Source organism: Stegodyphus dumicola, chromosome X2, assembly GCF_044657685.1.
Source record: "Stegodyphus dumicola isolate Sdum_Otavi_A_Nest chromosome X2, ASM4465768v1".
Lineage (NCBI taxonomy): Eukaryota > Metazoa > Arthropoda > Arachnida > Araneae > Eresidae > Stegodyphus > Stegodyphus dumicola.
The window spans coordinates 161,688,974-161,701,626 of NC_140781.1; the positions used below are offsets into that span (position 1 = coordinate 161,688,974).

A 12,653-nucleotide genomic window follows, 5' to 3' on the forward strand; every position below is an offset into this window, starting at 1 on the left:
ATTATCATCAATCACGCATCAAAGATAAGGCACAGTTACTGGGCTTCACTTCAGAAATGTAGGGACCTATAGTAACGGCTATGCGATCAAAACGTGACTTAGATTTGTACCTAATGCTACCCCCAACCAGCATGCCAGTTGCTGGATCTGTATTACGATGATGAATGCAAACTGGCAACATTCGTTTTAATTGACGTCTCCACCGTTCTATTTAGTGTCTCCACATACGGTTACATCTTTAATGCTGTACTCAGAACTGGGATTTATCTGAAAAGACGACATTGTCCCATTCTTGTTTCGAAATTTGACGTTCTAGCACCATTGTATGTGCGCCTTGCCGTGCGGACACTTGAGTCCTGCACACGAGCTGAGTTCCTGAAACAGTGTGCGTGTCCTGGCCGAAAGGATAACAAGGCCGAAAGGATAACGTGCCCTTCCTCATGGGCGTTAGTGTCCCAAGCCACTGTGATCCTGTATGGCGTTCAGTATGGACGGTCTTGACCTGTCGATTTCATATAAACATGGGATCCTGACCAACATGAGTAACAATGTCGCGAAACGATAAACTGCGGTCCCCATATGCCAGGATCCTCCTGCGTCGAATCCCTGCACGTATTGGTAAACGTTTCTCTCTTTTACACGAGGCATAACACTAAAATTCAACAAACAACCAATGTTCAAATGCGATTTCTCAAAGAGAAACCAGCTGTACAATTTTCCCATTTATGCGCAGTGTAGGTGGCATTTCTCAAACCTGCTTTTTGCGAATGCGCGGGAAAGCTAAAAATATATCTCGGTTTAAGTTAAGTATGAAAAATTATCTCAAGTAAAAATAAATTTTGTTATTCGAAAAATGAAAGTTGAGTATTCATTTTTTCTTAATAATTACCCAGGCAGAAAAAAAATATCAAGATTTTTATTCGGAAGCCTCAGTATACCCAGTCGTCTAAAGAGAATGCAGAACAATCAGTATAATACAATGTTTTGAATTCTGTTTTACAAGCTTGTCACTTTCAAATTTGAGATGACGATATATGCAAAACTTTAGAATTTATTTTTACAGTCGGAAGGCATTATATCAATTATAAAACTACAATTTCCCGACAAGCGAATGATAATACTCTTGAAAAATTCAGCTTGTTTGAATATTAATATAATATTTACCAATAAAAAGATATTTTTGCTGCACAGTCTCATATTGAGACCAAACAGACTTCTCATAACGGCTTCTGGATTTATCAGACTGCAAGATCTCCAATTCCTGGTGCGGTGTGATGTTTGGATCCCTAGAATAAAATAATTAGGTGATACATCAAATCATGTTAATGAAATTCCTAAAACTAATGATTAAAAAATTTGGAACAAACTAAATTGAAGTTCATTACATCAATTTTGTCTTTTATCGCTATTAATCTACAACAAGTTTTAATTTGTTTCTTTTATTTATTATATCAAATACACTTCTTTATAGAATCTGGATTGCTTTAGAGAAATGGCAGTCTTTGATGAAAGATTAGTTAAATCATAAGGCAAATAAATATGAAATATGCAGAAACGAAACTGTAACGTCCAATATATTATGGAACCAAAGTTTGGTCCTATGGCGTCAAATGATACCAAACATATGTTATTAGGAGATATATTTTCATATGTTTAGCAAATCGTATATGATGCAGAAAGTATTTTTAATAAAAATGAATGCGATTCTGTGTTTTATATATATAAGAAAATTTAAGATAACCTTAGTATTTAATTCAAGTATAAGCTGTTCTCAATCTGTATCCATAATCATAATTTGTAAAAAATAAATCAGTAAACATTTATAAGATCTACCATGCTTGTTACAATGTGATGCTAAAAATTAGCAAAACAACACTCTAATTAAGAAGTATAAATAGCAATATTTAACGTGCATTGGATCATATACTACTGTAGAAATGAAATTAATATTTAATTGAAATAATATATTATTAAATGTTTTCTGTAAAAGCTCTTAAAAAGCATTTAGATAACGCTTGGGCAAACATTTTTCATTTATATACACCATTATAGATACACTGTGTTAACGTATTTCAGAAACATATTTAAACTATGAAAGCAGTTATTATATAATTCGAGGTGAATAAAACAGTTTTAAATCAAATATGCCTTATAATCTATTTTTTTATAATTGTAAAGTATATATCAAATTTCGTGCGTGCTTTAAAAAATGTAGACATCAAGAATTACTTTAGGTTTTTATCGAGACATTTTTAAGAACTGATAAGAAGATTCCACACTGAATATAAATCTTTTTCCCTTTACTATGTGTAGTTAAAATACTTTTACTTAATGTTTTAAGAGTTTAACTTGGGTTTTGACAACTGAAATAAAACTATCAAATTTATTGAAACCAGACTTAAAAGGAATTTGAAATTCACAATGTTTTCCTTTTGTATATTGTAGGAAGATAAAATAAAAATTGAAATGAAATAAGATTTTCTTTTTTTATTTACGCATTTAAAACTGATTCAGTATTCAAAAGTAGATTTTAATAATCTTATAATTAGCAATGCTTGTGTCCGGGAGCAATCCGGGATTAGCAATCCGGGATGCTTGTGCATCTTTGTCTGGACAAGTGGTTAGCTTGTCGCAGGAGCCCCGGTATTTAGACCCCAAGAGAACTTGGTAGTCATTTTATCGACCCACTCCAGGGATGCCACGCTGAGTCAAACTTGCCCAGCCCGGGGATCGAGCCCCGCTACGTGACGCACTAGCCACTGCGCCGCCGGGCCTATTGTGAGAACACATTTAAAAAAAAGGGGGTGGACAGTTCTATATCTTCCGTTCTACTGGACCGATTCTCGAAATTTAACTTGCGTTTTCCATGTCTCGACATCGCGACTTAGAATATATATTAGATTAATATATAGCATTATTCTAACATAGGTATTCTGACACAAAATTGGACAATTCTGAAATAACATACCAATTTTTTTCTGTATTTCGATTCTACGACTCAAATTATGACAAAGTGCCAAGTTTTGTAAAAATCGCATGAGTAGTGTTCAAATAATTAGCTTTCAAAACTTTAGCTCCTCTATGTTAGTTGAATTTCGTATATATTTAGTAATTCCTCTCTTTTTTATTAAACTTATTTGATTCTTCCTTTCACATTTCAAAATTTAGGTTCATTCCAAATAAAATTCGCTATTTTTTATGATTTATTTTTAAAATTTGTATCTTTAAATCATTTTTTTAAATTTTTCGAAAAAAAGTTCGAATTCCTATAAAAGTTTTACCATTATCTTAAAGTAGATGTATTTCTAAGCATACCTCCAAAAAATTAATTTTTTTATTTAAAATTTCCTAAGAGATACGTGAATTTATATTTTTGGAGCGTTTTAAGTTTGCCGTATTCGTTACAAGCGGTAATAACGCCAAATGTAGTTTACGCACTTTGATAAAATCATTTGAAAGTATGAACGATGACCTTTTCTTCCGCTCGAGTACAATGAAAAAAGGGAAAGGAAAATATGCTGCTATAAATTAAGAAGTTTGCCAAGTAAATTATTTTTCTGGGCGCAAACTGAAACATTTGCGCCAAGATAAAGTTTTAACTTTTTTTCCATAAAATTATCACTAAAAATTACAAATTTTAATATCTAGGCATAATAAGAGTCGTAAAATCGAAATATGGAAAAAACTGGTATGTTATTTCATAAAAAGCCAGATTTTGTGTCAAAATGCCTGTGTTAGAATAATGCTATTTACAAATGTAATATATGTCGTAAGTGCACTTTCGAGACGTGGAAAACGCAAGTAAAACTGCCTCTCCCCACCTTTTTTTTTTTTTTTTTTTTTTTTTTTTTTTTTTTTTTTTTTGGTGCAAAGTGTACATATGCGTATTTTTTCCATAAAGAAATCATATACTTCACTCTGTAAGGGATTATCCTGGTTTAATTACTGTCGTTACTTAGACAAGATCAAATATGCTCCCATGTCTCCAGCTGAATAAAAAATCACTTTCCTAAGCTTTTCCGTGGGCCGTGTTCAAGACCATTTAGGGGTACGGAAGTAAAGAATATTGTAACAAATGATTTTGTTCATAAGTTATAAAATCAACTGATTGGTCTGCAGGCGAAATGATACTCTTAAATTGAAAATATATCTGTATTCAGCTACCATCCTTTTATGCTCTGTAATAAAAAATTGGGCATAATTAATTCTTAACTGAGTCTTCTGTTGAATATTTTCAGTTTTATATAAATTATTAAATAAGAATTTGCATTAAGAATGCCTATTCTTGTTTTACAGCAGACAAAGAGCCTCATACAGAATACTAAAAGCAGAATATGTTACTTCTAATGAAAAAATACGACGTCTGGAATTCTTTGGCTGCCTGCCAAATGACAGACTTGAAAACTGAGATGTTATTGACTTTTTTAAGATTCGCTTTATTTCTAAAAATCTGTTATAAAAGTTGCTGTCACTTTTCATTACTAAAGTAACATATTAATGAGAGTTAGGAAGGATTAACTTTTATATGACCCTCAGACAAGGACAAAGAATTAGTGAACTGATTAAATCATTTGCAAGTTCAATTCAGTTTTAATTACTGAAAGTGATTGTAATGAAACAGAGTTAAACGTGCATACCGGAAATCGATACAGAATGAAATGTTTCAAGTCCTCAGCGTATCGCGTGACATAAGTGTTGAGATCTTACCAAAACTTCTCCTACAATTTTTCCCATATAGCTTGAATGTTGTTGCCCTTAAGTCATTTAAAGGTATTACGCTTAATGTGTCCACATATACATTCAAGATGACGGTCATATTAATTCATCTATGCTTTTAACAAAACATCATATACTGTAAGTTAAAATGAAATAGAAAACACAGGGATCGAAAATATAAAAAAATATTTAAATTTATAAGTATTTATGTTATTCACAAATAGAAAACATTTAAACTGCATAAGGAGCTACAGAAAAAATATATGTTACTTTTCTGCAGCAGTGTTAAATGTGATAAATTTTGAATTAGCAAACAGATAGCTAAGTTATCCATGCAAAGATTGTCCTGACAAAACAACGTTATGAATTATTATAAATCAACCCAGGATAAAGAAACGTATTTAATAATGCTTTAACGAGAAATTGTACTCGCAAAATGATGAAATATATTAAGATAAATATATTAGCAAAATGTAATATATTAAGATATATTAAGTCAACATTTGGCAAGCTTAATTAAAAAAGAAACTGAGTGCATGAAATGAAAATAGCAATCAAAATACACTCGTTTATATAAAAAATATAAAACTGGATCATGTTGAAGAAATTAGTACTTTTAGACAAAAACAATTAGTAAGTACATATTTTAGTAACACAGTAGTTTAGTTTATACATATATTAGTAAATATATATTTTGCTGATTTCTTTTTATTCTTTGATAAAGCAATTGCATGTAATTTTAACGAATCATCGCTGCCACGTCAAACAACGTAAAAAGTATATTAGAAATTAGTATGTTAATTTCCGTTGTTTCACAGATAAACCTTCATAAGTTTCTCGAAGGTCCTTGAATATTTTACGAACTTTAAGGACTTTTACTTTTCTTAAAATGGGAAAGACTACATAAATAATAAATATGAATTGTTAAACAAAATTTATTATTATTTATAAGTCTGACAATATGATCGATCTCTAGAGTTAATTTACTGTTAAAAACAAATATTCATCTCAGAGTCAGATTTGAATATTTACAAAATTCTTGTAATTTGATCATTAGAAACACTAGTGCCCCGTTCTTTAAAACAGTTGTTACAGATTTAAAACTTTCTCGTAGTAATAAAAGAGCTTCCTTGCATGCTCCCAATCTTCTTTAAACACAGAAAGGAATTCTAACATCAATCTTGCAATTAGAGTTTCTAAAATTTGAGTGTGTTTTTTATTTTTTGTGCCATATTTTAGGAAATTTCAAGAGTAACTATATATCTCAAGTTTAAAAATGTACTATATTAATTATTAATAATCAAAGCTTTCCGAAAACTTTAATGCCTGCGGATAGTAAGCCCTGTAGACTTAATTATACGTCATCCCCACTGGGAAATTAGTCTCGTAATTCATTTTATTATCTAAGCCCTTATTTTCGCTATGTAGTACTTAATACTTCTAATTAAAAATCCGATCTTAACAAAGATTACTATAAATCCACCTTTCTTTGAAGGAAAGCAACAAAAACCATGAAAATGCATCGTAAAAGCAATGAGTAGCAAGGCCCAATAAAATTCTTGTCCACAAAGCTCTTTAGCCGAGCTTACCTAAGCTAGTGATAACAAAGTAATTGCCTGAAATAGCAGTTTCATGCGTAATAACTTTGGCTCTCTAAGGTACAGTTATGAGTTTCACCTGATAGGTTGTAAAAGGCGTTAACATACTCTGAGTTTAATCTTATCGCGACGGCGTTTAGCTATTTTATACGCATTTCTCGAATCCGGAGAAGAAACCTAAACTGATAATGAAAGCTAAGGCGACTGCCACACAGTTTATGCGCGCGCGTTTTAATAACTGATTTATTGCCTTTAATTGAATTACGTATGGAATGAAGTTGATTTTCAACAACGACGATCTGAGCCTAGTTGGAAGTGATTTTTTTCTTATTTATTTTAGCATTTCCTAATTGCATATTTTAACCATTTATTTTTGTACCAATTTAATTCAGTAGTACTTATTTTTTATTAAGGTTATACATTTTAAGCTACCTATTGTTAATAAAGCATATGATTTAACTTGTAAATTTCTTAACAGAAATGCTCTTTGCTTATATTATACTAGACTTTTCAACTAAAATTAAACACTGAGGAGCATTTACATAGTTAAAAGCGGTACATAATAACGCATATTGAGAATTTATTTTTTTTTTTATTTTCGTGTGCTTTCGAATTAAATAATAAATAGTTTGATAAACCAAAACGCAAAGCAGCCGGAATACGTGAAAACGTGATTTATCGAGAAAAGTTTACATTTTCGGCTTATCGAATTTAGACTGCAATCGGAATTTCATGTTTACATCATATGGATAATTATGATATTCCCGTGTATGTGCTCTCATAGTGTAAATATTAACACATCCTACTAGCAGTTAGGATATCAATGTTTGGGGTCTCGGTGAGAAGATATTTGCTCTGCCATGGTTCTCGCTCCAAATATTCCAAATCTAGAAACACTGAAGAGCATTTACATAGTTAAAAGAGATACATAATAACGCATATTGAGAATTTAATTTTTTTTTTTTATTTTCGTGTGCTTTCGAATTAAATAATAAATAGTTTGATAAACCAAAACACAAAGCAGCCGGAATACGTGAAAACGTGATTTATTGAGAAAAGTTTACATTTTCGGCTTATCGAATTTAGACTGCAATCGGAATTTCATGTTTACATCATATGGATAATTATGATATTCCCGTGTATGTGCTCTCATAGTGTAAATATTAACACATCCTACTAGCAGTTAGGATATCAATGTTTGGGGTCTCGGTGAGAAGATATTTGCTCTGCCATGGTTCTCGCTCCAAATATTCCAAATCTAGAAACACTGAAGAGCATTTACATAGTTAAAAGAGATACATAATAACGCATATTGAGAATTTAATTTTTTTTTTTATTTTCGTGTGCTTTCGAATTAAATAATAAACAGTTTGATAAACCAAAACGCAAAGCAGCCGGAATACGTGAAAACGTGATTTATCGAGAAAAGTTTACATTTTCGGCTTATCGAATTTAGACTGCAATCGGAATTTCATGTTTGCATTATATGGATAATTATGGTATTCCAGTGTACGTGCTCTCATAGTGTAAATATTAACACATCCTACTAGCAGTTAGGCTATCAATGTTTGGCGTCTCGGTGAGAAGATATTTGCTTTGCCATGGTTCTCGCTCCAAATATTCCAAATCTAGAATGGCTAGTGAAATACTACCTAGTGATTAATTGTGACCGTATGGTGTTCCCCTGATTTTTACCTCTACCTTTACCAGTCCTTAAACCATCATGGTTCTTGTGAAACATCCTGTTCATTCTTTCCCACACAGAAAGAAATTTTGAAGAGGATTTTAACTGCTCCATAACCAGAACAAATAAAATATTTTATCAGATTATTATAATATCAGAGATATGATTTTGATCACTGAGATGAAAATAGGATGAAACAATAATAAATGTTTGAACATTAGAAATCGTTCATAAAGTATTACGAGTCGTACAATCAAGAATACATATGCTTAGGATTATTTTATTAATTTTGTAACTCACATGCCTAAAATAAGTGAAACTACAGTCATTAAATAGGTATATTTCTGACCTGGCCACCGAAAGTAGCAATATTTTGTACATGCGTCATTTTAACAAAGGTACTGTTTCTCTTGTTTCATTTTCATTTGTTTTTAAGGAAATGAGCTGACGAATTAATTTGACATTAAAGTTCACATTTAAGTCTAAAGAATTTGAACCTTTTAGTTATTATGTAGCCTAAGCTTCCTTCTATTACGCTTACATTTTACAAGCATGGTATTTTATTCCTTGTTAAAGTATTTTGTTCAGGAGTTTATTCAAAATGTAAATAAAGCAATGTGGGTAATGCTGTTTACGCTTGCCTTAAACAATACGTTGCTTTAAACAAACATAATTTTGATTAGGGAATTACTTGGGAAAATTGGAAAAACCGACGCAAGTATGGGAATTTACTGGAAAAAAATTCTTCTCTCTATCACATTTATGGACAGTATTCTACCACAAACATTCCCACTGTCTTCATTAGTTATTTGCACACATGCCGGAGAGTAGCAGGGTTCAATCATTTCGAGAAAAATAAACAAACTGCAGAACCCATATATCGATACAAACACCTTAAAGGCTCACCGTAAATGACACGTCGTGACAATATCGAGGAAGTCTTCCTTCATTGTGAGACTTGGCTGCTAAAAATATCACGAATAAGACCCAGTTTCTCCCGTCAAACATTCTCAAAGAAAATAAATCTTGCCAAAAGCTCGACGACTTCAATGATTTTTTTAGCAAGCTGTGCTTGGCACCCAATGGGTAATGGAACTTGGGATCTCCCAGGACTAAAGAGAGAAAGATACGGGGAAAAAGTCACATGAGCTTACGGCGAAGTACAACCAGTCTATCCTTTGATTCCAAAATTTATCTTTCCTGAACTTAAAGTAGTTTGTTATGCCATTCCGTTGTTAAGCCGGGAAAGCATTTTCAGAAAAAAATAAATTGTTCATCTGATAACTTTCACCTGCCCTTTGTTGGAGGTTTCAAGAACGTTTCAATGTCTAGTTCGTACAAGTCTATATCTAAGAGGAAATTCAAACTGTAAATTTAAAATTTCTCCGAACTTAAGGAGTTGCAGCTGCTGAGATTACAAATAATGCTAATCTAATTTATTATGCTTCACTGAAATATCTTTGCGGATAGATGTTTCGTGAAATTGAAGGTTATTTTAGATGTGCTGTTGGTCTTATTTTTAGTAACATAGTGTGCAGATTATTGTGAAATTAGAAAACATGCCTTACGGAAGCAGTTCACTGTTGCCTTCATTTGTATTAGCCGATGTTATTTTATTAGCACTCTATGTGATATTCTACAAAATATATTAAAATTATTATCAGTTAATGTTTGTATAAATAATTAAATTAAGCCATATTTCGATAAACAAAGTATATGCTATGTAAATCAAACAACAATACTAACGAATGTGAATAACTTTTTACTGCTCTTACGAGGTAATTTAACGTGTACTCTAAATGAAAACTTGCCAAATTTAACCCGGCGGAAGGCGCACCAAGAAAAGTTACTAGAACGGGCGCGTGGGGTATCACATACCCCAATATTTAAAATACAATAAAAATAGTTTATTTAGTTTTAAAACTGTTTTTTTTTTGTTCTCGTGTATTATAAATAAGTGAATAATAATTGGGTTTCAAAAAATTAATTTCCGAAATAAACTTAGAGTTAAAATTAAGATAAATGAAAATAATAAACATCATGCCTCTAAGTTCCATTGCATCTCTAATACACCATGCTTTTTTTATTTCTTCACACTTTGAACGAAATACATTCATGTGTTCTTGGCACAGAATGTTTTCACATTTTACACATTGCATTCACGTTCTTCTGTCCTTGGCGCGAGGGCAAAATAATTTAACACATCTTTCATACTTAGTTGTTTCTAATTTCATGTATTCGTTTTAATTCTTCATCGAAACTTCTGCTTTGGTTTTGCATGCAGTACGTAAAAGTATTAATCTCTGATCTTTGTTCAATACTTTTTTTCATTAATTGTAATGCTATGTCCTTCAAAAACAGACTTCTGTTTCTTGTTGGAGGATTAGCAGTTGAATGTAATATAATTCAAGCATTTATTACAGCAACATTCAGTGCAGGAAAGAAAATTACCATTGGCCACCTTCTCGTTATTCTGGCAATTGAATAATAGGCTGACATTTCATCCCCCATATCCACTGCTCCTTTAATCATTTTATTAAAACATATAATTCCTAACGTTTTATTTTCTCCAATAGTATCATCTATATTATGATCGTTATATAATGTTATAATGTTATAATGATCGTTATATAAAGCATAAGAACAGTTTTCCCTTTTTTTACGAACATCAGGAATTAATGTTTTATCTTTTTCGAAACCAAAACATTGTAGAAAATATTCTTAGTTTCATCTTCAGTTTCCGAAATGCAATCTTCATCGCTTTCAAATATTTCTAATAAATCTCGCATGCGTTGCATCTCCAGTTCATAGGGACTCATTCTTTTTACCATGCAGTTAGAAATTTTTAAGAATTTAATGTCAAGTACTTTAAAATCACTTGCGAGTAGAAATATTTACTGTTTCACTCTAGAAATAAATTTCTGAACTAAATATTCAGTCAGAAAAACACTTACACGGGCAGGCGCGTGGGGTGTGTCATACCCCAGTTCCAACAAAATACCGATAAATCTTTTCTGAAACACACAAGCAAAGAAAAAGCGGTTCTGAATGTCAACCACAACTAGAAACTCATCTACTGAAAGCAGCACAGAATTTCAGTTTCACAAGTTAGGAATATTCCACTTTTATGTAGGGTTGGGGTATGATACACCCCACGCGCCTTCCCGCGGGTTAATTAAATGTGTAATTAACTAAATGAAATATTAAGGAATAATAATGCGTGCTTAATAAATTTCTTTTATGTTTTTACTAAATTAAGATCACTAAATAAAAAAAAAAATACAAGAAAGAAAAACTGTGTATTAAAGAAGGAAATTATTAATCTTAAATATTCTAATACACAAAATTATTAAGAAAGAGTTTAATGTAACTTATCCCAGAAGGAAAACAGTTAATTTGAAATGCATTTAATAAAATAAACGTATAAGCGAAGTTGTACTATAAATCATTATTGAAAGGCCTCGAAATCGTTTTAAATTAACTGAATGTCAGCGAATGCGACAATTGGGGTGCAATAGCTTTGGGGTAACACATACTTTCAGCTTTACTCAGAATTTTCATAAAGATTCTTTTTTAATTTTAAATCCTAGCTCCATTAATTGTGGCACGCCTTCAATGGAGAGTTTGCATTCGACACACAAATGGCTGAGTTCACGGCCTGATATTAAAGATTTGAATGAAACTCTTCATCAGAAATGCGTATGTCCCCAAAATGCCTCATTAGAAATTCCGATTCCACTTCTAATTCTGATCAGTTACTTGATGGCTTCCCAAATGGAAGCCGTGGGGTCTTTACTGGCATTCTGAAACGACGCAGAGAACTTTATTTCCCTACTCTCTAATGGTGCCTCGGAATGATTCTTACCAGACAAAGCTTGGAGGGAATTCCGCTCACGGACGTTCAGAATGTTTATTCGAGATATTCCATTTTCTTAATCATTTTTCGAACGACCAGAAAATTCGCTTTTCTAGCCGTTGTTATTCTCTCAGATGCCTGAACTCAACGAACGGCCATTTTTCGTCGAAAATATATTTTGTAGAATTACTTCAGAGAAATCTCAGACTCCATCAAAGTTCTTGTCTAGTATCCTGCATTGTTTTGCTTCGCGTGTATCGTCTTTATTCAACATCTCTATTTATGTGAAAGGTATTTCTGTAAAGAAAAGAAAACTGAAGAAAGTATCTGCGATTAGCTTTTGGAATCCTAGAATTTAATACTTTTAATCATATCTGAGCTATGATAAAACATACTTCACGCAGACTGATAATAATTTAATTCTAATAAAATTTTAGACGAGACGCAGAATTATTATGAGTCAGTAGTTATTAATGTGCTTTGGAACCCCTTCTTAGTGCATCAGTTTGGAAAATGTCGAAGAGTTACTGCCTTTGACAAGGACCTATAATCTTGCCAATATGAGCAAGCTAATTCATAGCAGTAGCGATAATTTATCTGTTATTTTGAAATTAATTTTGAAAGAATGCATCTTCGTTTGAAATAAGCCACTCGCTTGAAGTGAAAACTTAACTGGATAACGAATTCATTAAACTGTGGTTATGCGTTCATCTAAGTTTTCTTTAGCTTGATCAAAATCAATAATGCCAGACCTCTTTGTATGCCTTGTCAATAATATGCTTGTCATATGAAAAGAAAT

The 12,653-nt window shown here is 31.9% G+C and overlaps 1 protein-coding gene across 3 annotated transcripts in view; it reads right to left on the reverse strand.

Annotated features, from left to right (window-relative positions):
• The window catches only part of LOC118184174 (neuroligin-4, X-linked-like), a 314,614-nt gene that overhangs the window by 33,477 nt on the left and 268,484 nt on the right, over positions 1 to 12,653 (reverse strand). For all 3 annotated transcript variants that reach the window (XM_085809802.1, XM_085809801.1, XM_085809800.1), the window contains exon 5: positions 1,165 to 1,286. In XM_085809802.1, coding sequence (XP_085665928.1) covers positions 1,165 to 1,286 — 122 coding nt within the window. The remainder of the gene's footprint in view (positions 1 to 1,164; positions 1,287 to 12,653) is intronic.